We start from the raw sequence: 25,398 nt of genomic DNA on the forward strand, positions 1-25,398 counted from the left end.
TGTGTTAAATTCAGCGCTAGTTAAACCAACAAGAAAAATTACTATATTCCCCAGTTGATATCCCCAGAAATTCTAGAGAATAAAACAACCCGCCTATGACAGTATACGTTGAGAGTGTGCTAAAAGCATGCTTAAAGCATCAGACATTTTGAGAAGCAGGCATGCAATCTGAAAGCTGGTGAAATTCATAAATCATAGACCTGGGGAAATCAGGCTAACCCTGTCCTTTATCATGGCATCCCGCTATATTCAAAGTCATATTTAGCCATTACTATTCTTATGTGCTGTCAGCTAGCTGTAACCACTCCGTTTGCTAATATATTTTAACCAAATTCCTAATATTTTCATGAAAGAATTGATACAACAATAGAATAATTATAATCTGCTTTTTTAATAACTAGGAACTATATTGTTCCACTGTGAACAGAAATAAAGACCAGTCTCTTGCCTTCACATCTATATTATAAGAAGGCAAAGTATACTTTAAAGATAAGTTAGCTTGCAAATGGAATTACTCTAGCTAAAATGAAAGGCTGAAAACAAGTAGTACATTGACATATACTTACATAAGATTTTAGGACTAGGTGGTGTATTTAGAAAGAAAAGCCCAAGAAATCATAGCACTTCATAGACAGAACAGACACAATCTTGCGTAGCAACATTAATACTTAGGACCTCACCGGCATCAACAGTATATGCTTATGTGCAACCCTGGTGGTGGCAATTGCCTCACTGAGGAAGGCTATCAGGTTGATCAGACGTTATTTCCCCTTCACAAGTACATGCTGACTACTCCAAACCATCTTCTTGTCTGTCACATATTTGGAAATGGCTTCCAGGATTATTCCTTCCTTGTTATGGCCTTCCCAGGGATCAATGTGAGGCTTACCATCCTATAGTTCCTTCTTGCCTTTCTTAAAGATAAGAGCGACATTTTCTTTCCTCCAGTCCTCAGAAACCTCCCCCAACTACCAGGACCTTTCAAAGATAGTTGACACAACGCCACCAGCACTTGTAGATGCATTCCAGCAAGGCCAAGAGACTTGTGTGTGTCCAGTTTGTTTAAATATTCCCTGACCTGATCCTCCTCCACAGAGGGTAAATTTACCTGGTCCTGGACTTAGGCACTGCTTTCAGAGACCTAGGATTGCTGAAAGCTAGTCTTACAGATGAAGGTGAAGGCGGCATTCAGTACCTTGGCCTTCTCCATGTCCTTCAGGATCAGGTCTCCACTCCCATTCATCAGTGAGCCCAGATTTTCCCTAGTCTTCTGCTGTTGTTGTGCCTGTAGAAACCTTTCTTGTTGCCCTTCACATCTCTTCCTATATTCAAGTTCAGACAGGCTTTGGCTTTCTTAATGCCCTACCTGCATGCTCAGATGGGGTCTCCCTATTCCTTCCAGGTCACTTGTGCCTGCTCCCATCCCCTGTATCATTCCTTTTTTATTTAGCTTCATAATTAAAGGAGGAGGAATGAGAGCTGATTTCAGTTATACAAAAGTGAGTATAAAAATGCATTCTTATATATTCTAACAATTCCTGAAAGCATTCTGTGTCCAGGAAAAACATACACCATTTAAGCTTACCCTGTCACTAGGTATGTGACAGACTGCTTCAAAATTTATGAGAGAAGATAACACAAAGTAAACCAGCCCGCTGCCAGACCACTAGTACACAGAATCATGCTGGAAGAGGAAAAGGCAACAGAGGCAACTGGCACTTCAATGCAGATAGGCCTGAACTTTTGCTTGGCTCATAAACCAACACAGCTGCAGGGCTGGGCAACAACCGTGAGTCACCAATGTATATGAGTCTAGGTCAAGTCTGGCAAAGATTTTGTGCCTGATTTAAACTTAGTTTATTTAGTCCAATGGCACTTTTCCTAGAAAAGAAGGGCAGGTTGACCACACATGTGTCTGTATTTGTGGCCTGACACTTGGCAGGATAAGCTTCATTATGTTTACGGTTATGCTTAGGAAAACTACTCAATTGTTTCCAGTCTGTTGCAAATGTAAACCTAAAGCTGTATTAAACATGTACAACTACATTTACCACAATTTTATGAAATCATGCATAAAATACTAAAATGGGGAAAAATAAAGGCAACTTCTCTCCCCCCCTCCCCAATTTCTAGCAACAGTTCAAAATAAACAAGGAAGCAAATCAATCCTTATATTGAAAGGTCAACCAGGACCTTATTCACAGGAAAGATAAAACTGGCCTAAAAAAAGTAAGAGAAATGTAATTTTCTTTTATATCAACTATGTAGAAAGATAAAACATCTCCACAACTAAATATCTTAGTAACTATCTGTGTCTATTAAGAAAATGGAATTTCTGCAAGACAAAAGCACAAAATGAAATTTACACTTGCCTCAAAAATGAAATAAACTAATAGTAACGGAAAAGATTACCTTATTGCAACTCAAATAATGTGGGTATGACTAGGTATTGCAGAGAATTAAGGTTAACATTCATATAAAGCAGAGAAATTTATCCATAAATATTCAAAGACAGAAAAGAATGTGGAACTATATCAAGATGCAAAATATATGTTCTGTTTTAAATTCAATGTATCACAGAGTCCATTAAAAACTGTGCACTGCTATGTTTTAGAGTTCTGAAACATGGAAAGGATCAGTGAAGCATAATCTGGAGCTCAAATATATCTGAGTGCTTTTTCCTCTGCAGTTTCCTTCCTTGCACTGTAAGGAGTGCTTATTTTTAAATGATTTTGCTACATATCTGAATTTAAGGATGAACCTCCAATATAAAACGTTCCTGTAGTAATCCATTTCCCATGCAAGCCACTGACCAAAGAATCACTTCTGTTAGACTGGATATGCAAGCAGGCATCATGAATACATTTTGCAGAAGTGCAAAGAAAAACCATCTGAGCAACTTCTATTACTACTTGTAGCAATTTCTACCAAAAATTTTCTTCTTATTACTTTATTATTTTTCTTATGCTTTAAGACAACATTAGTGTTCTCAGTGAAGAATATTTCAACTGCAATGTTTCTCCAAATTTACTACTGAAAAACGTTGTGTTTTACAATGGGAAGTAACTTTCTCTGATCTTGCTACAAATATATTTTAAATTCAACCACAGTACACCTACTTGGAAAACAGCAAAATATTATTTATGCAAAAATTATGAATATCTAGAAGTGGGCAGATATAATAGATATCGGTTTCCATTTCAATTAGGTATTACAGGAAGACAGCTATAGTATTTATGAATACTATAATCTATTCCAGAATCCAATTTAGTGTTGCTCTAGTGGTGTTCAAAACAATAAGTAAATGATACAGTGCAAGAGTAATTAAACTAATGGAAAGTATTTTAAGCATTTTCTTGGAACTTCAAGAGTTTAAAGGGGAAACTAAGCATACAGTGAACATGATCCAGAACTGTTTTTATTTACACACTCCTCAGTCTTTCCCACCCTCTACCAATCTAGTGCCTCATGTATGGCAGCTGGAAGAAAGTAGCCTTTAAAGATAAGAAACAGCTGTTTGCTTGTTTGACCTGAGGAATAATTTGAAAAACAAAAGCAAAAGGACATGAGAAAGAAAATAGTCTTCATAAATGCAGTATTTGCAGAATTGTTTCAGCCTATTTCTAGTCAACTTTGGTAATAGTATCTGATGTGCACTTTGCATGCATCAAGCTTATTTCCACTGAAAGGCAGAAGTAGAAGGGAACTTAAAAGGCAATGATGATTCAAAAGCCCTATATGAATATCTACAAAACCAACTACTTTTAAAGGAAAATTATTACTGAGCTTTGGCAAAAATCAGCACCACACATTACAAAAGTCAGAATTAAGGTTTGCCTCTGCAAATCTAGTTTGACCCCTTATGTTAAAACAGGAAGCAAATGAATTCCTACAGAAACAGAAACCAAAGCATCCTTACCCACTTTATTCTATCTTCTGATCTACTTATCGATCTAACTTTACACTAGTACCAACGTTTTCAGAACTCACTAAATAGTTGACTTTAACTCCCTGAATCTATCTTGTTAGGGCTTAGTTCTACCACACTTAAATACATTTCTTCTGGCTCAGGGAACGTTTAAGTAGCTCTATGCACCAGTGCTGATGTTTCTATCCCAGAGCTCTTTAGTAGTAGCATCTTCTGCAATCCCTCTCCACAGTTCCATGCTCTTTTTTCACTCATTTCCCACTGATTCTGTAGAACACCTGATTTTCTTCAATTTCTTTAGGTTATTATTAATGCTTGACAAAAATCTCCTCTCCTTTACTTCTCTTGTAACTGTTATTCCTTCAGATGCATCAGAAATATTTGTTTGCATTTTTAAAACAATTTTTTTTAATTCTTTGTTTCTTCTAGTCTGGTACTGCTTACACAGTTTCTTCTATAAAACAAAAAATGCTATCACACTGAAAATATTCATAGTTACCATTAAGCAAGAATCTTTCAAAAACAGAGAGGCCGATCTGCAGCAAAGAGTATACACTGGAGATTCATCAGGATTCACTGTAACCTACAGCTGGTGGAATACATGGGTAGGAAAAGCATGATCCCATAAGAGCAAGTAATCTACAATATATTGTGCCTGTAACAACATCGGCAAACCTTGGCATTCTCATCACTTTTTACATCCCATGCTTCCTTCTCAAAAATATGGAAATTAACATTGAGAATCATAGGAGTAAATTAATCTTCCATGTGAGAAAGAGTGCATGTTCAATGAAGAAGTACAGAGGAAACAATGCAAAGCCTTTTGTCTTTATATTTCACAGAACAGATAATGAACAAAGACAACAACATAGATTCAAGTTACTTAATGCCACATAATGCTATTTCTTTAACAAATATTACTGCATTACAAATTTTATTGGATAGAAATAATGTAACTAACGCTAGAAGGGGGAAGGTATATGATCCTGTGCAGGAAACACAAGTGCAAAGGATTTGTTTGAAGAGCTAAGATTTAAGTTATAATACCATACATTAAAATAATCACAGGAAAAGAATCAAAGAACCAAACAAATGGAGAACTGCACCACAGTCAACTAACTGAACAGTTTACTAACATCATTAACCGCTTACATGACCAAAGATGTAAAAAGAACATTTTTCAAAGGAGACAGATGATTTCGGAACTGTTAGAAGCACTTCCTACCTAGTCCAGTCCAGCAAATGTTAATTAGCATCCTGCCTTTGAGAACATTTTGTATTTTAATTAAATTAAATTCACAGCCTTCTCATTAACTACGTATCTTTACAAATTCTTGCTTCAAGGACATTAATATCCTTATTTAACTAGGTGCCACCATGCACAGTAGTTGTTTAGCCCAGCTTCTTTTTAAGTGTGAGACCACTATTTCCATGGGTCACTGTGCACAACTGCAATTCCCCCCTGCAACAACTGGAAACCAGGATGATTGTTCCCACATGTTTGTGCCAGCCAACAGTCCACAAGGATTTTTATTTACTAAAGCCCTAAGGCTACACAGCTTAACTGCCATGACTTACCATGGTAGAGCTGTGAAGTACCAAATCTACTTCAGAAAGACAGCTTTTGCCACACATGTATTACCCTTCTTGTCTGAACAGAACAGTACATTTATGTCTGGCTTTCTATGCCATCCAATTTATAAAATGAAAAACCAGCTTTCACTTCAACAGAAATCAAAAATGGAAGACACAAAACTGGAATGCCATTAAGTTTACCACACCGGCTAGCTGAAAACATACCAAATGATGACAGAACTAAATTATTCAGGAGAAAATGCAGCTGCTGCTTCTTTTGCAGGAGATAATGTGTAAACACTTTTTACTTATAACAATGACAAATCTTTCAAAACTTCTCACAGTCCGCATTATTTGATGATTTTAAGTATGGAAAGTACTAGAGAAATGTAAAGTATTGTGCAATTATGTTATTTGTCACTTCGGACATGAAGTGTACAACTTCAGTTTGCCTTCAGTGATCTCATTTAGAGGTTTCCCTAAATATTAGGAGGTCACCTGTGAAACTACTGATCTTTCCCAAGCTTAGATTCTTACTTTCACTTTCCACTGTGACACCAAGATCTAGAAATGTCTTTCCTTCTAAAAGCTAAAAAAAAAAAAAGAAAAAAAGGGGGGCAGGGGGGCGGGGCGGGGGGGCAGTGATGGGACACAAAACATCACACAAACACCCACACCACCACAGCTATAAGGAAAATATTATTCAGAATCCTACCAAGAAAAGAATCAAAAAGCCATCTGAGGTCTACTGGCAGTATGAGCATATCAAAAGATTTCTGAATAACCACTGTTGCAGAAGCTTTTTGTTTCAAATAGGTCACATCTCCTATTTTACTAAACTCTGCTTCTGCTGTGAGCATGATTTCTTCCTCTGCAGAGATAGAGGGAAGGCTGAGAATGTATCTTTGCACCTACCACAAACTTGAGAGTTAGGGTTAAGAGCAATTATGAGCTAAGAACTCTGTTATCTATGTTAAGAAGAGCAGATCTCTTCATTGAACAAGGATGCTCCCAAACTGAATCGCTAATTAAAAAAAGACACAGTTTGCAGTCTCTGACCTTAGTCCCAGCACAAAGGCTGAACTGTCCCACATCACATCCCTGCATTGCATTCCTAACACTCATATTTATAATTATTTTTAAAAAGCCCAATCCTTGCACTGGTACAACGTAAGTAGTAAAAAATGCCTACCTTGTCCATACTTTGTATAGCAAACTTTTACCTAGCTGTATGTACCCTACACAAGGATCACCCTCGCTGATGATTTGCTATCTTCTTTCATTTTTACCCCGAGACAGCAGACACAAAACACCAGCCACCATAGCCCTTTCCCTCTTTCACTTTTATAAACACAAAAGCCACCTGTCTTTGGCCTTAAGGCCATTTATGGCTTATTCACCAACCCATAGCCTCCCATATCCCTTCAGTCAAATGATTCAACTCTAAGTGCCTCTAGCCCTTTCTCCCCACCTGTCTCAAGCAAAAATATGCAAGATTACTTCAGTAACTTCTCACATTTCATCATCATAGCAACATGTGCAAAACATCATTAACAGTTTCAGACTGGGGGTTATGTCTACTAATTATTATGCTAATAAACATCTACAAATTCTTTGTGCTCCCCTTGGTTTTGCATCTAGCTGGTGAAATACCAATACTGTTTTGAAGTGGGGTTTTCTTTGCAGTTCTTTGTGTACAGTGCCAATAGACTAGGGTCATAACTGGGCCCCTTTAGACTTAATCACAATGTAAGCAATAGTTAAAGTATACAAAGAATCATTTCTGAAGCAATCTTATCAAAGTTCTTCTCCAAACACCTTCAGTTAGAGAACAGGTTTCAAATTAGCCAATAACAGTACTAATATTTTTCATTTCATTTCCATCCACTAGAATCAAGACTAATTGAAGCTTAATTTATCTTATCACAGTAAATTTTGCTCGGTTATAAAAACCCATTAAAGCTGTCTAATTGAATATTGTTTTAAATGGCAACAAGGTAGTTTTCTGTAAATCTAAGAGCTAGGGGATGGGACAGGATGGGGGGGCAGGGCAGGACATGGACGACAAAAATTATTTATCACTTTAATTAAATAAAATAGACAGAAATGAGAAGTGTTTTGACAGCAAGATAAATCTAACATTCATTAAACTATTTGTCCCAAACAACTTGTGTAAAGTCTTCACATATCAAGTATACAACCCATATCTTTCTACTTTCATCTTTCGGATTTTCTTTTTATCTGTGTTTCCTGTCTCTGGGCTCTACTTTCTACAGGCCCCGCAAATGGAACTCTCCACTCTTTCAGTCACCTTTTCCTCTCTCAGGCAATTCCATTTCAGGTTTTTTTATGAAATACAAATAATGGTGTCCCCAAAAGAAAACCAGACCATTTAAAGCTACCACCAAGAATAGATTCAATTTGGGGTGTGCGTGTGTGTAAATAAATCAATCGACATTCAGTCTTTCTCTGAATAAACGAATGCTAGTATACAACTCACAAAGCAGAAAACACACATCTTTGGGACAGTATTACCTATCATATATTTGAAAGAGCTTCATTTATAGTACCACAGAGTCACTGAGGTTGGAATAGGTCTCAGGGGGTCACTAGTCCAACCTCCTGCTCAAAGCACAGAGAGCACTGAAATGCCATTTGATTGCCTTCGAATAGCCAAGTCTTGAAATCCTCCAATAGATAGACAAACAAAGGAAAAAAAAAAACACACACAAACCCCCCCTTTGTTTCACAGTTTACTTCTGTTTAAATATAGCAGTTTGCCAATATAAGTGTTATTTCAGTTTAATTTCCTGCCTTGCCACTATGCTCCTCTCTCCTGTTCTAAACTGTCACAGGGGCCCACAAAATGCGACAACTGTATAACAAGTGAAATGGCTGGCAAATTCCACGTGAGCTAAAGCTCCATTTGAAATAGGCAATACGCTGTCAAGAAAACTGTGAACAGCTGTGGAGTAACAGAGCAAAATGGTACACAAACCTCCAGAACAGTACTTTTTACAGTGAGTGATCTTTCCTTTGCACATATAGCAGATCTACCAGAACAATACACTGGCAGTACAGCAAAGAGACCACACTGAAATATCTGGCCCAGCCCGACGTGAAACAAGGAAAAAAAAAAAAAAATCACAAAAAAACCCAGAAAAATACAATTTCAAAATAAACTCTAGCATAGAAAAATGAAAATGTGAATGAAATAACCATAGTTATAACATTATTTTTGTAAAATTAAAAGCAGATTTACATTTCAAGCAATATCAAATATCAACATTGTAATAGAAAGAAAAATAAAGCATTTTCAGTTTTGTTCCAAGTATTTTGTGCTGTCTGCTTTTATTTGCTCTTTATGCAAACTAAGAACTTCCAAGAAGTCAATCACTTCATAGCCCTTCTCTATAAACAGATACGTTTAAAAGAAAAAACAGATTGCCAGAAATACCTACTATAATCACCTTTCCTCTTCATTTTTATTAGGTTTTCTATATTGAACATATCAGTATTCAGCTGCAGTACAGACTTCACCTATTTTTCTAATCCATTTTCTCCACTGACAGGACTATGCTTACAATTTACAAAATTCCTTTGTAGACATTTACTTTTTTCACAGTTTGTTAACCTTCAAACACCACACCTGCCAGTTCACAGGTGTATTATCTAAAGCAATGATACACTAACTAATAAAGTGCTAAATACATTTGTGTCAGAATTGCTTATGAAAGTAACGTTTTTCTCCACTGAGCTACCCAGCTGAAACAAATTTATTTCCATCAATTTATGTAAGAGTTTTTTTGCTGACAGTAAGAGCAGTAATTAAGTGCCAGACACTGCACATATGCAGTGCAAATACACTCTCAAACTGTACCATCTACCACTTTTTGAAGTATAGAAATGGTAGTGCCTCATCTTTTCAAATCCTCGACAGAAATCATTCATGCTTTCCTCTGCAGTAACACTACAAGGCTTCATTTAAAAATTAACATCTATAGCTTTCTCACAACAGCAAGGAAAATCTTGGCAAGTCTAACAAACTTCCTATTAACAATTCACTGAGCACAGTGACATTTTCAGTGTTCTGTAGCTGGAGTAGCCTGACCTTGGCTCATTTTATCTGACCTCAGGCCTTACACATAATTAATAAAGAGATAATCACAACAAAGGCTATATACATTAGGGTAGGAAGAGTTCGCATAGTTTGGCACTATTTTCTTATATACTCTTAAAAATGGAACAAAATGAAATGCACGTAGCAGAGGTGGTGAACATTCTAAGGACTAGTTCCAAACATTTTTCCTTCTGGCAATAAAACCTTTTCAGACCTCCCAACTCTGGCCACCATGATAGTTATTGCTTTACAGGATTATATCTTTTTGTTTCAGCTGTCAATAAAAACTTCAAATGATAGCTTTTTAAGTCAAATAAATCTAAAAACCCAAAACACTGACATCACTGAGACAACAGAAACACCGTGCAAACAGCATATCATGTTAGATCGAGACTTAACTTATTTACTATTGGTTTTAATTTTTCCTCACACCATGTGACAAAGCGCCATTGTACCTGAAATCTGATCCAATTATCATTATTTAAAGGAAAATAACTATACTCAAAAAATCCAGATGTCCTCTTATTTCTGATTATCTGCTGGAACATGTGTAAAACACCTATCTGAATAAACAGATACACTAGTCATGCCTCTCAATAGTATCAACATTCTGCAGAGATTAAGAACCACTATAATCTGTTTATGCTTAATTTCTGACCATTGAAACCAACTCTGTAAGAATGAGCTCAAACTTAAGCTATACTTTCATAGTAAAATTTTCTGAGCTAATTTTGCCAAGACGTCATGAAAATACCGGACTTTAAATGATACAAATGTAATCTAATCTACTGAATAACAAACACTGATAGAAATTGCCAACAAAAAGCGAAACTAGTGAACTTCCAGGGATACTTGGACTATATGAAACTATAATTAATACCAACTGATTACTTCTAAGCCTCACCCTCAATTACACCTAGCTTGTAAGAACCATGGAGGGAGGTGGAAGAGTATCAAGCAGCACCAGTATTGTACCCCAGAGGTCAATACTGCATCCAGTCCTGTTCAAATCTTCATTAATGATCTGGATAATGGAGCAGAGTGTAGACTCAGCAAGTTTGCTGATGGTACAAACATGCAAAGAGCAGCTGACACACCAGAGGGTGATGCTGCTGTTCAGAGGGACCTTGACAGGCTGAAGAATGGGCTGACAGCAACCTCATGCAGTTCAGGGAAAGGAAATGTAAAGTCCTGGACCTGGGGAGGAACAACTCCATGCACCTGTACACACTGGGGTCCACCCAGCTGGAAAGCAGCTTTGCAGAAAGGACATCATGGTCCTGGTGGACACCACACTGAACACCAGCAACATGCCCTTGTGGCAAAAAGGCAAACGCTATCCTGGGCTGCATAGGAGGGTTGCTGCCAGCAGGTTGATGGAGGTGACCCTTCCCCTCTATTCATCACTGGTCAGACCACACCTGGGGTATTGTGGCCAGTTCTGGGCTCCTTAGTACAAGAGAGGCATGGACATACTGGAGAGAGTCCGGTGAAGGGCCACAAAGCAATTAAGGGATTAAAGTCTCTGTTAAAGAATTGGAGCAGCTCTCATATGACAAAAGTCTGAGAGAGCTGCTACTGGTTAGTTTAGAAAAGAGGAGACGTTATCACTGTGTATAAACATATGAAAGGAGATTGTAAAGAAAACTGAGCCAGGCTTTTCAGTGGTGCCCAGTGACAGGACAAGAGGCAACGGGCACAAACTGAAACACTGGACATTCCCTCTGAACATCAGGAAACATCATTGTGAGGATGACTGAACACTGGCACATGTCACCCAGAGAAGTTGTGGACGCCCATCGTTGGAGACATTCAAAAGTCATCTGGACGTGGTCCTGGACAACCAGCTTGAGCAGGGGGGTCAGACCAGATGACCTCCAGAGCTCCCTTCTAACCTCAACCATTACGTGGATTCTATGAATCACATCCTGTTGCATCATATGCAGCTGCTGTCTCCAAAACCTGAAGATAACCTGCAGAGTGCTGTTATTAAGCTAAATAATAATGAAATCCTGCTGAGGAATTTTTTTTTTTTTTTTTTTTTTAAACACACACAGGATTTACTAAGCTGATTTAACTACAACAAGGTGATTACAAAGTAATCCTATTTAGGCAGGAAGTTGACACAGCAAACTACGAATACCTTACTGCGCTCAAGATTAAAACTGGCCTTTGATGGTTACTTTCGCCTCCAGAAAGAAGCCCTTCAAGGCAGGTCATGAGCATGTTTTGGGACAGCATAAAATTCTACAGTGATAATTAATAAAAACCTATCTCATACAAACAGACAATGTGAACATGCAGGAGGAAAAGAGTGTGGCTTGACGCAGGCTGAAATGTTATTAATTTTACTCATCTGGTAACAACCAACAATAGCTTGTACAGTACAAAATTCCTTCCATAATGATTTCCACCTGCTGGAGGGCTGCCATTCACCCTGCATCTCCCTGCAGCTGCTTTCCCATCTGCTGCTGGAAGCCATTGCCCTCCCTTTAGATAAGACCTGAGGCCTGGAGACAGAAGATTCGGTTGCTCTAAGCAAACAAATTTTTTTCCCCCCAGTTCCCAGTTGCAGAGACCAAAACCTGCTGTGTCTAGAATCATTGCTGGATTGCTACCACAGCACAGCCTAGGTCTCCGTTTAGTCAGCTTAAAACCCAGGTCTCGGAGATCCCAGCTGCCAAAGCAGTATTTTTATTCCTCATCCATCTAGACTTGCAGGCCACATGCTTGGTCACCAAATAAATGGCACTTGCCCATTTTCAGATTACTGGTAAGAAGGATCATGATTTTAGTTCATAGAAAGCCCTTTTATCCTATCATGGGTCTCTTGTTGCAGGGACTATATTTTCTGCAGGAAATGTATGCATTTCATTAGAAAAGCTCTTGATTTGTTGTTGGTTTTTTATTTAATTTAACATAGCTTAATATACATACCAGAAACAAAACATCAATTGCCTCTGCTGATACTTGGAATTAGCCGACATTTAGCCTCACACATAACCAAATGTAACATTTTCAGTAAAGATTCATATGAGATACAAACATTCCCTCTGCTCTCCCAGAGTTGTCCAAACTAAAGACTAAGTGGAAATACAAAAAGTCTTTTTGAAAAACAGGATATTTCTGAGTACAGAAGACAGACATTGTTGAGATATATGAAGTCCATATTTGTGAAGAGATTACCAAAAAGGATCCTCATAAAACTAAGAGCAGGTATAAAGGGAGTTCAGGTAAATTTTTATCTAAGGCATCATTTTGAATTTTCCTGACTTGCTGCATCACACAGTTTTTACAGGATGTAAAAAGAGAATGCAGCCTGAATGCATGAATTTGTTAATTGAAACATACAATGAAGCATACAGTGAAATAAACAAAAAAATTACTTGATTCTTATTGCCACATATTGACCCCCTAGTCAGTCAAAATACATGAAGGGCAAATAAGCAGGCAAAAGAAAACAGAGAAAAAAAGCAGGCATTTCCTTCCAGGATAAGAAAAAGCACAAGCAACACTAACAGCCTGCTTTCAACCACCTCATAACTGGCCAACACTAGGAACACAATCAGCTCTAAAACCCCTCAAACTTACGGCATCCAGTCAGTGCTCTATAGTCTTAGCAATTACTTTTTACTGAGGTATCTTCTTGTAGCTTATGTTAAGGATGGGTTCTTTCTGGTTTTGACTAAATATTGATAAGAATCCAGGACACTGGCCTACAGAAGTAGACGTAGCAATCTACAAATTCAGCCGCTGTCCAGCTTTTGTGTTCCTCGGAGCTCCAGGGCATTTCTCCAGAACGCCCACAGACTCTCTCTCCAATAAACTGCACACCCAGTCTGGAAGTTGTAACATAATAGTTTGTGGAGAAGAGACAACCTAGCAATCATTTTTAACCAGAAAAACTCCCTAGCATACAGCAGGGTGGTAAGGAATGTGCCAAAATCCTGAGGGTCTTAAAAATACATAACAATAAAACATCATTAGAACATGCATGTCAGCCTTGAAGAATCTTATTTCCTAATCTCTGAAATTGCTTAAATGCAGAGATCTGTGACTTGTTTTCATGATTGTTAGAGAAAGCACATAGTTACACAGCAACTGATGACAAATCCCGTGTTTGGTTATATGAGTGTATTTCTTATGGCTAGCTGAAAGCTGCCTTAAAACTCTATTCCAGGAAACAAGACTGGATAGGTCAGTAGTTTTAAGGGGCTCTTGATTCAAAGTCTAATCAAACTAGGTAAAAAGTATGTTCAGACTAACCATATATCTTTTGCGAGCCTCAATATTATTTAACTCCAGAAACCACTCTTTATTTGTAACGCCTGAGTGTCTAACCTTCTAGACGGAAAGTTGTACAGCCTGTGACACGCCTACAACAACCTCGAGGCTTTAAAATAACGAATGAAAACACTGTTTCTTCCTGCTAAGTCCTGGCTTGAGAAACTAATGAGTACACAGCGTGCTTTATTTCTACCTAAAGAACACAAAAGATCTTTTTCAGCAAATTTGAGGTGCAAATTTGAGCACAGGAAAGTAAGAAAACATTCAGTGCATCTTAAATGGGTAAAAAATTAGATGTAACTAATATTGCCCAAAGTACCCATGCTATTAAAGTACTTCAAGATCAGGTAAACTGCTGACTTTTAAATTACTTTAAAGTTTAAGACAAGTTACTTAAAGTCTCTGCCTCATAGGTGAATGGTGCATACAAGAGCACACCCTGTAATGCTATGTTTTCTGAAGTAAATAGAAGAGATTGAGGCAAGCGAAGTTACCTCCCACTTTAAATCTGCTATTACATCAAAATTATTTGGTAAACCATTTCAAATAGTAGCTGCATCAATACATGTGTATAACTGGAATTGAAGCTTGTTTTCTTTGTGTTGCTTCTAATGCAACTTGGGATATACCATATCTCAAAATGTAAGTCTGGTATTAACCCAATACTCGGAGGCCTTCATTTTCATATGATTTCCCAGGAGAAAAAGAACAAAACTAAACAAACAAACAAAAACCATCCAAACCACAACAGTTATACTAATGTGACCCTTCTGCCAAAAGCCTCCTGTACATGAACAGACCATTACAGCAAATTTTAACTAAAATTACTTCCCATAAGAGGTGGACATAATTCACCAACTTTCCCCAATTCTCTTTACAAAGATATGTTAAAAAGAGCAAAGAAACTCAAAAACCTGTTGTCTGATAAAATCATTACCTACACCTGATTCAAAGCAGAAAACAGAAATCACCTAGATTTCTATGTGGAATATAAAATAGTTTGTAGTGTTTCAGAGCTTCATCAATTTATGAGGCAATTACCAAAGGCTGACAATAATGCATATGAAATAAAACCCACAATTTCTAAAGATTCAGTCACAAACAAATTCAGACTCAATTATTTAGCAAGTCCATGCAGAGACAGCTTTAACTGTCTAGAACCAAGATATACTGTGAGGACATTTATGAGATGTTTTGCCTCATTTTTAAGTCTCATATCTGCAATGACTCACCTAGCTTACAGTGTTATTTCATTCAGAAAAAAAAACGAAATCTTGTCATCAGAAAGCTTTGGATTATATAGAAGTAAAGGGTTAATTACAATAAATAATCAAACCCAGGAACTGATATCTTCCACTGAATAGAAATTATACTGAACATATCTTTCATGAATCCTATACCTAAACAGATTTTTTTTTTTTCCCATTGAAAGCTGGAAGAATATCATATTATTTGTACGAAATGTCACAATCACTCATATCACAAATAACATGCTAGGCCAAACAAAGGAGATTCATTCTCTGCTATTTAGACTATTCCTTCTATCAAGCTACCTCTTTGATAATTGCAACATTAATTTTTCACTTGGTTTCCCCATGGGGCTGTGTAACAGACACAATACAACCACTAGTCACCTGCAGACCAGCAGGCAGTCACAGCTAATTTTAACTTATATTGCTTCATATAAAAGGGTCAAGCTTAACTGCTTTATGTAGAAACTGGGAAGAGAACGAACTGAATCCCTGTCAGAAATCAACTGGTTCCCCACCAGGACTGTACAATCCCAGTAGCCCTTCATCAAGAGCACTGTAGATTCAGTTCTTTTGTTCATTTGCCAGCCATAAGACTGCAATGCCTTGAACACATATCCGTCTGATAAAGAATTATGAACTCAAATCAGTGGAAAGCCAATGAAATTCATCACCATCCTCAGCAGCATGACAGGTAATACAAACCTTGCAAACCTGATTTGCACAGACAAAGATTTAAAATATGTAGTTTTACTACTCAAAAGCTAGATCTGCCAAAATTGCTGGAGTTTTAACCCTTGTTCTACTATGATTATTTTGTATTTATTATATACATATGCTGGCTGGCCCATTAAACACAAGCTGGAAATTCCAAGATTTCATCTGTATCTTCTTAACATACAGAGGATAACACATACAGAACAGAGGGACAATCAGAATCTTAGAAATATTTATTTCCTGCTTCCATGATAATGATGAGTTTAAGCTGTTTCTTCTCCTAGAGCTTTATCAGCGATAAATTTGAAACATTCTGTAAGATTCCCGTAAACCTTAAATAATACACTTCTCTGAATAGAAACTATTTGCACTGTATGACTGAATTTCACAGGTATTTCTGTAGCTTGAAAGGGGTACACACATTCAAAAAAAAAGTTATAATACGAATCAATCTAATCAGTATTGTGTGCTCCAGGTCTATGAAGTTTAACAGCCCAGGAAATTAACTAACAGACAACATTTTAAACACTGGATTTACACATTTCTTTGAATGTGATAAGCATCTCAACCGTGTATTCCATTACCCATATTTTTATGATCTGACTTTGTAGATATATACATAACTAATGCACTGGCCTGTTTTAAAGACTGAAATTATTAATATTTTAAAATAAGTGTTGATTGCACTTGAAAAAATAACCACAGATTAATATCATGCCCCCTTCAACAGATCCCATCAAAATACATCAGTAGCTTCACTCTTCAGAACAGAAATACACAGTAGAAAAGAAGCATCAAGGCAGAGCAACCAAAAGAAAAACTCAGTCAACTAATAGATGAAGAAACAAGAAATGAAATGACAACAATCAAGTCATTAAGGCCCAGCTCCCCTCATTGAAGCCAATTAGAATGAGATTGAGAATTAGGCACAAACATTTTCTTAGAATGCAATTACAGGTGCATCTAAAAAAATTCTAGAACGAGAGCTGGTGTACTACCAAAAAGTATACACCAAATATACTGGCATTTAAAGGTTTTTAAATTATTTCACTGTTCTTTAACAAATTGCCCTCTACACAGACTTGCAACAAACACATCATCACATTGACACATGCTATTAACTAAATATCTCTATTGCATTTTATGATCAGAAGATACTATACCTCTGTCTGAAGTATGGCAGCTCTTTGTTCTTTGGCAGTAAGTGACTCTTTAAGCACTTCAATGTGTTGCTTGCAATCTGAATTCTGATTGCTAAGGGTTTCAAGCTTAGTTTGTAAGGCAAGAAGCTCTGATTCTTTCTTTGACAGTTCTTGTTTCAGTTGATCAATCTGTAACAGGAAAAAGAAGGTTAGATCGTTATTTTCATTTCCAATTCATAGTTGCACTTGAAATCTGAAAGGTGTGACAAACATGATACGACAACTCAGACACCTGTAAATTCTGGAAGAGAATTAGTTTGTGGACTTTTTACACTCACACCTTTAAATTACAGGAAACTCAATTGATGTACCCTGTCTTAAGAATGATTGTCCTGCTGTTGCAGATGTTAAAAGGAAATTGCTAAAAACTGTACATGATGATTTGGCCTATAAATTAACCATGGACCTCACTTAAGTTCAAAGGAATTTATCCTGTGTGAGGCAAGTTTGGCAGGACAGCAAAAATGCATAGAAAAAAAAAAGCATTCCTAAAAGTATAAATTCAATTCAATAGCCTATTCCTTCCAACAGAATGATTCTTGTGACATCACTGGCCAGCGTGAACAAAGGTTTTTTTAGGAGCCTGACAAGGAAAAGCAGGCATCTTAGTAAGGAGAGGAAAACAGAGGAGTGGAATACAGAGGAGTGGAATTTTAACCTTACTCTTCCTGCAAATGCATTGCTGCCCACCATCCCCACCTCCTTTTTCCCTCCCTGGCAGTTCATACAGAATTCTCAGGTACTAGGAAAGCCAAGCCAAAGAGATTAACCTAGGAGAAGTCTGGGGAAAACATTATAAAAAAATTCCACTGAGTGAAAGGTCTGTGAGACTGTAAAAGTGTGTCCTAGGGGAAACAGCAGAAACCCAGTCACTAAGACAGAGCTTCTGAATTTAAATGAATTTAAGGTTCATCAGTAAATGTCATGGAATTGGGATTATTCTTCCCTTTCCACAATAATAAATGGGAAGGGTAGCCAAAGAACACAAAAATGTCGTAGATTTAGAATATGAGTCTGAAGAAAGCATTGGACCATACACAGAATGATGCTAAAGGATGGTGAATTATGTGACATATAACTATTCTTCTTAGAGTCCTGTGAAAGAATACTGGTCACCAGATGAATTCAGATACATCATCTCATGAGGTTTATTTGAAATAAAATTCCTCAGTGCATCTGCATAATTCAGAGAAGCCACACTTCAAATTTCAATTCTGCAACAACCAGAGAAGCGCTAGAAGAACTCTTTCCATTCTTTCCCCATCAGCTGCATCCCAACAGACATTTGGGATGCAAGAAATCTAACAGGACTAAGTGGAAGGTGATTCAAAAACCCACAGGAAAAAAAACAGAATATGTATCCACAGGCTGGTCCTACTCAATCACATCCTAAAGACCCACTAAAATATTTCACAGATTCTATATTGTATGGCACAGTCACTGGAAGCATTTACTGCTGATCAGAATATTTCTATTTTGTTTTACATTGCAAGGCTATCCTTAAAAATTAAATTTAAAAAATGATTCTTCCGACTATAGTCCATATGCCTTAACATATTTATTCCTTCTCTTTATAAATCTCAATATGTTTGTCTAGCTGGTTAATGTACTTGGCTAGCTACCCCTGAGCTACTCTATAAAATCAAGCATCTATACTGGCACTAAAAGCAATCACCTTCACAGTCTGAAAATATCAAAATAAGAAAAGGAGCATACAAAAATCAGATGTCAAGAAAATGTAAAAAGTGCAGTTAAGAAACTGCTAGAGAAAACTTTCTTTTGAAAGCAGATCACCTTCCTTCATCCCTTGCCAGAACATGTAAGCAAGTATAGCAACGAAGACAAAAATGTATACAAAATGAACAATGGGAAAATCTGCCTACAAGATATAAAGACACATCCTAGATCTGCAGCCCATCTGAATTACACCACATGCTTTATACGAGACCCATGTGAACATCACAAATGTTTAATCTCCCCTAGAAATTTTTCCCACTTTTTTCCATGATACAATCCACACCCTGAGAAATAATCAAAAAAGAACCAAAAAAAAAAAAAGATTCATTTTTATTGCAGCTATGTTCTTTGTGTTTTAGAAACAGAATCTGTTTAGTATAAAGTTCTTGATACAGGACCTACAAATTGCCAGGAATTTAAGAATGTGTTAGAGCTCTCATTTTTAAAAAAAAAAAAAAAAAAAAAGTTGAGAAATTATGCTTTTGGCTGGTGTTTTATTAAAATAAGGTATAATGGAGAAATGTACTAAAACTTCCATTTAAAAAAAAATATCAAAAATACCAAAGGCATTACAAGAAACCACAAAACTTCTCAAAAGAAATTTTTGGACCTGGGTGTATTTACTTTTTTAAAATTCTACATTATCTATTAGTGCTTAAAAAAATTAAACAGGGCATGAAATAAATTTCTGTCTCCAGCAGATGCGCAAACATTTTCACTTTGTTATATCTTAAATGGTGTGGAAGACCAACAGCCCCAATTCAGTGAGATCTCCTGATCTCAGTACAAAAAAAGACAAAGGCAAAAACATTTTTGTACTTTATAAAGACTACAATGAAGATAACCTGCAAGTCTGGGTATAAATGCTGTAGCATCTGAAGATCTCCAACTTTGTTCTCTGATCCTGACCTTCCCACTATGTCACATATTTCATACCTGTAATTTGCCTGTCACCGCATTTTCAACATTGCCCAATATGACCTCGCTTCACCTCCTTTCCTGAAACCCCAGTTCCTTTGTCTTCCTTCTCAATTTACAACTCTGCCACCTCCCATAATTTCAGTTCTATAGAAAACAGAATTTCCAGAAAACCATTATACTTTCTCTTACATTATTATTTTTACACACCAAAATCTTACATGACATTACATAGAGTAACTGGGAAACAAAGAAAAGAAGACAATCAGAGCTTTTCCCCTGAACATTGCATATTAAAATTAATTGGCTAAATCTTTAAGTAAATAATACCATTAAGTGAAACTATGCTGATTTATGCATCATAAGGATCTGGTCTTATGTGACAAATGACACCTGCTTTTTAAAATGGAGGATTTAAGGAATGGAAGAACAGTAGCAATGCAAATGAAGTGGCTGCATACAGTAGACTCTACAAGTCTGTCTGTAGATTCTACAGGTTATATTGGTCAAGGTCTATTTTTAAAGTGTTTATCGCATTTCCAGGCCTATCAACAAAAAAATGCTGTGGTTCTTTTCCTGTATATGTCTTCTACAGGATCACCTAGAACCTGCATGCTTCCTTCATACAGTGTGAAAAGTTCTTATACACAGAGTGCCTTGTTACAGCCTAATCAAGTCTTAAAACTCATCTTAATGGTAATTTGCCGAGTTGTACAAAACTACCACTAGATTTTCATACTCATTCCTGTTGATAGCATGAGAGTTCTAATACTCAAAGAACTAAAATTCCAAAGTGCAAACTCACACCTAAAAAAATGCATGTGTTCCTTTAAATATTTGGCTGCTAGCCAAAGGACAAACAGTAGAAGAGAAGGAAACCTTGCAAAGCAGAAATTATTTAAAATGCATATCATTCTATATGTTTTCTTCTTATCCTTAATGAAGATATTTGAAGCTTCACATCCATCAGTCATGAAAACTTTAAGACTTGTTTTGACGATTTCTGTATCATGTGAGTGATGGCAATTTTTGTCCCTTCAAAAACAGAACAAGGAGAGTCAATTGGGCAAGAAAAAAAAAAAATCTAAGCAAGTTTTCTTTTCTACAACTATTTAACTGAAAGTTACATTAAAATGAAAGCCTATATATTTGGAAAGAGTGACTATTACTAAGAATTAGATAAGAAAAGGAACATTTTCCAATATTCTCTGCCACTCATGTACAATAAATAATATTTAGTATTGGTCTTCATTTAATACCTTTCCATTTATTGAAATTAAGAACAGGTTTAAAACAAGATATACTTCAAGAGCAAATGTGACATATTAAGAGCTTTATGGCACCTAAAACTGTTAACAGTGAGAAGAGTTTTGTCCCGTTTATCAGAATTTAACAATCTCGGGTTCAACAGATCAGGTATAGTAAGATCGGTTTGCTGACAGCTACGTAAATGCTTTTCCACCTTGAGAGGTTCTCAGATGAATGATAAAAATAATATCTTCTGCTGCAAATCTTAATTTTAAGTGGAAGAAAAGGACTGATGAAAGAAAACAAAGTTTCATCAAAATGTGGCATTTATCAAAGATCAGAAGACTATGACAAAGCAAGGCACGTTTAATAGTCGTCTTATTCATCTGCTTTCTGTGCCACAGAAATATACTGAAGCTTTTTCTCTCAAAGGCATCAGAAGACTATGGTGATTGTAGGCTTTGTAAATTATTTTTATATCAACAGATTTGCTGAGATGCATTAGGAGTTTTGCTGTAAATTACTAAAACTGAATTGCTTCAAAATTAATAATGTTTAAATAAGCAAAATAGTTTTCCTGATGACAATGCTACTTAGGAACTTCAGCTATTTTTCTGTAGCTTAAGCGCTACTTTTTTCAACAGAATAAATATATTTGATTTTTTTTTTTTTTTAAAATAAGGATTCATTCCACATAGGCACTAACACTTCCATTTCTTCTGTAGCACAAACCCCCAGGGGAAGATAAAAATCTGCCCCAATATCCCAAGACACCAACATTGCCTGTGATGTAGTTCACAAGATCCTACAGTTTCCAAACGGGGACACAGTAACAGGTCTTCCGAGACAGAAAAATCTTTAGCATCCAAGACTACACAGGGGTGAATTTTCTTACTCCTTTACTCGCTGTGGAATTCAGACAAAGTAAAAGCATCTTGTCAAGAAGATAATGAAGGTCTAATTTACACAAGAAAATGGAAAATCAGGGAACTCTGATTCTCCAGAAGGTGCTGACACTTTCATTATCTGACCATAGACAAGCTGCATACATGTTCTGAATCTTAGCTTGCATAACTCTGAAAGAGCAGTCATGGTATTTATCTACCTGATATCAGAAACTTCGTACATAAACAGCAACACTACTAAGTATTTTTAGCATCAACAGACAATGGTAGGCAGAGAACAAGGCTTTAAGGCAATTAACTCTTACTTTATTTGCTTACATGGCCTCTAAAAAGGTAATAGGACCAGTTCCTCCTCAGGCAGTTTTTTCAGAGTTGCAAGTACACATTTCAAAAAAAGTACATCAATCTATCTCAGTTCCCTAGAATTTCACATACACAAAAATACCCCCTAAATATTAAACAAAACACAAACAAATAACTAGGATGGAAAGAATTCTAAAATAAAGTAAGATTTCATAATAATCATGACTACCAAAGCTGTTTGCCTAAATTTTTTTCTGACATTATGGTCAAATATTTAACAGCACTTCGAGAAATGAGATGGGTGGCTTTCCTCTTCAGTGTTTCCACTTCAGGTTGCTGTGACTCGTGTCTACGTTTAGCCTGTACCCAGGGCTAAACTATAACAGTTACTCTGTCACCCAACAACGCCTTACCAGCCAGGGAGGGGAATCAGGAAAAGGAGAACAGACTCGTGGGTAGAAGTGAAACAGATTTTAACGAGATAACACCAATACCAACAGAGACACACAGAGCTATACTCAGCCAAATGAATATCTAGTCCTCAGGAGCAGGGAAAAGCCACATGAAGAGCAGAAAGAACCCTAGAAGAACCCCCTCTCCCCAGCAAACCTTCCTCCTTTATAATAAGCATGACATTATGGAACAGGCTACACCTGTAGCTAAGTCAGGTCAGCTGTCCTGGCTGACTTGAGCCTGCCTAGCATGGCTGGCCTATGATTCTATCCCAGATAAACAAGGGACAGACTTGTTTTGCCCCATCTTAGTCTAGCTTACAAATAATATTTTTAAAAAAGCTATTTCCAAGACCTAAATTTATTTATATGAGAATGGGAGCATCAGCTTCAGTCTCCATAATTTCAAACTTTTTTTTTTTCTTTTTATTGAGCACTTTAATTCAGTACTTTATCACTTTATAAATAAAACACATTCAAGGTAGAAAGCTGGGAATAAATTGTATTCAGCACAAATTGTAATATTATAGATATTTATTACAGTTTTTAGGGCAATTATAAAAATATCAGAAAAGAAATATTAGAACTCATAAGAAACACTACTTGGAGTGCCCACTTTTACCTAGACAGCAGCTGAGCACATCACAATAAAAAGAGGTAAAAATACCAGATGGGACAATTTATACATCAAGCTTTACTTCTGATGTATTTTAAAATAAAGACCAAGCAATACTGTTTTATGAGCTTGACACCAAGAAATGTGTTACATCACTACACGTTTACTACCTGCTTGTGGTCAGCTCATAATATCTATGTATGAAATGCAAGGTACTCTGCAGGAACAAAGCCATCAGATCACAAGTCTTTAACGTAGTAGATTACATTTGGCATCATCTATGGAACAGCAGTCCTTACTGTAAAACTACAGTCAAAACCAGAAAAAAATAAAGTTGTGCCAAAAAGGTGCAAGTCAAAATCATGAACTCATTCAAAAAGCCAACATTAAAACACCATACATAAGAAAGGGAAAAGGGAACATGGTATACACTCAGGATTGTAGTAGCCCCTGCAGAAGTGGTGAAATAGCCTCTTCCTTACCTTTTCCTAAGTCAAAACGTAAACACGCTTTTATTTATCCAAAATGCTTCTCTCCATAGCTACTGAGTATTTCATAATAGAGATTTATGACAAGAAGACACGCAGAGAGCTACTTGTGTCGGCAAAGGTCAAGTTAAATCTTTTGTTTCCATTATTTAAACTGCATTAAGCTATTTTATTAATAGACCTTACCTTATTTTTCATGAACTTAGAGTGACTCTTGTAAACTTCTATTTGTTTGATTTCTTCTTCTCTGTCCTCTGTATTCAGAACTCCATTTGTCTTTAACATCTGTATTTCATCTTCAAGATCTCTTATATTGCGCTCAAGTGAAGCTATTTTTGTATCCTAAATTGTAAAAAAACAAGAGTATTTAAAACGATACAAAATGTAAAAGCATAATAGAATTATATCTGTACCTGCATGAACATTAAATAAGACAGCAAAAATAGATGGTACAAATACAGATCACACATATTACCACAAACCAAGAGTAATTCTATTGATTTTGGCTTAAAGAAATGAAGAATTTAGACCTCTCTCATCACCAGAAAAAAATGTACAAAGCTATATTCTGTTGTGTAGTCCGTAGAGAATACATTCTTGTCAAAATTCTGTCTTCATTCCTGCACAGTTAGGGATGAAGGGAGAATGGAAGATGCCCTATTTTCCACAGTACATGATAACATACCTTGTTTGCCTTACTAACCATCTAAGCCTCGCTATTCTTCCAAGCTCTTAAACACAAAGTTTAGCCTAGGGAGGCCAGTACATCATCGCTGCAGGACAACAGGCCACTTCATTATGCGACTCAGACTGAGGCTGAGCTTCCCTATGTCCAGAGTTCTGCCTGCTGTCAAGAGGAAGAAAGGTTGTCTCCTCATATACTTTTCCTCCACTACTTCAGCCACATCACTAAGAGGGGATTTAGAACTTCTTATTATGAGTGCCAAAATAAACAAAACCACAACCACTATCAAATTTCTACATCACAGCCAACAGCTGTCATGTGTGCCAGCACAGCACTGAAAACATCCAGGGATTTTTTCAGTCCTTGCCAGTCATTTGGAAATTGACTAAATCTCTTCAGTGAAAGTCCAAAGATTAAAAAGGTGATTATGCAAACTTCTCATATGATTTTCTGTTTAAAAGAGCATTGCAAAATGACTCATTAGGAAATCTGTTTGCAGCCATTTATTAAGAAATTGAAAACATTGTGATTCAGGTCAGACAATCAGGTCAAGAATGTGAAGGAGCAACCACCCATCAAAAATCAGCGATCAGGGTGAAGTTCTTGCTCCACTGAGGTCAATGAAAAAAAAAAAAAAATCAAAAAACAATCCTGATTCAGTAAAATTCAGTAAGAAATCTAATTTAGGAAAAAATACAAATTTAATTGACTCTTTAGTCAGGAAAAGCTAAGCCTGAATCACCGTTTAGCTACGACTTTGTTTCTGTTTCTTTTTTCAAAATTAGTTTTATTTTCCTGAGTTCTAAGAGTACCCCAGTACTTTCTCTAGGCTGCCTAAAAGCAAGCAAAACTAGAACTCCTGTAACACCTTCTTTCATAATACAGCTAGGCAAAATTAGCATTTTTAGACACATAATATTTTGGACAAAGTTCCAAAAAGCATCTGAACTTTTGGTACTAAAGCAAA

The 25,398-nt window shown here is 36.6% G+C and overlaps 1 protein-coding gene across 1 annotated transcript in view; it reads right to left on the reverse strand.

The window, feature by feature from the left end:
* ERC2 (ELKS/RAB6-interacting/CAST family member 2) overlaps nucleotides 1-25,398 on the reverse strand; it is a 409,803-nt gene that overhangs the window by 260,063 nt on the left and 124,342 nt on the right. The window contains exons 5-6 of the mRNA XM_086470650.1: nucleotides 23,933-24,088; nucleotides 17,041-17,208 (exon numbers count right to left, since the gene is read on the reverse strand). Coding sequence (XP_086326776.1) covers nucleotides 17,041-17,208; nucleotides 23,933-24,088 — 324 coding nt within the window. The remainder of the gene's footprint in view (nucleotides 1-17,040; nucleotides 17,209-23,932; nucleotides 24,089-25,398) is intronic.

Source organism: Leptosomus discolor, chromosome 9 (assembly GCF_034619465.1).
Source record: "Leptosomus discolor isolate bLepDis1 chromosome 9, bLepDis1.hap2, whole genome shotgun sequence".
Taxonomy (NCBI): domain Eukaryota; kingdom Metazoa; phylum Chordata; class Aves; order Leptosomiformes; family Leptosomidae; genus Leptosomus; species Leptosomus discolor.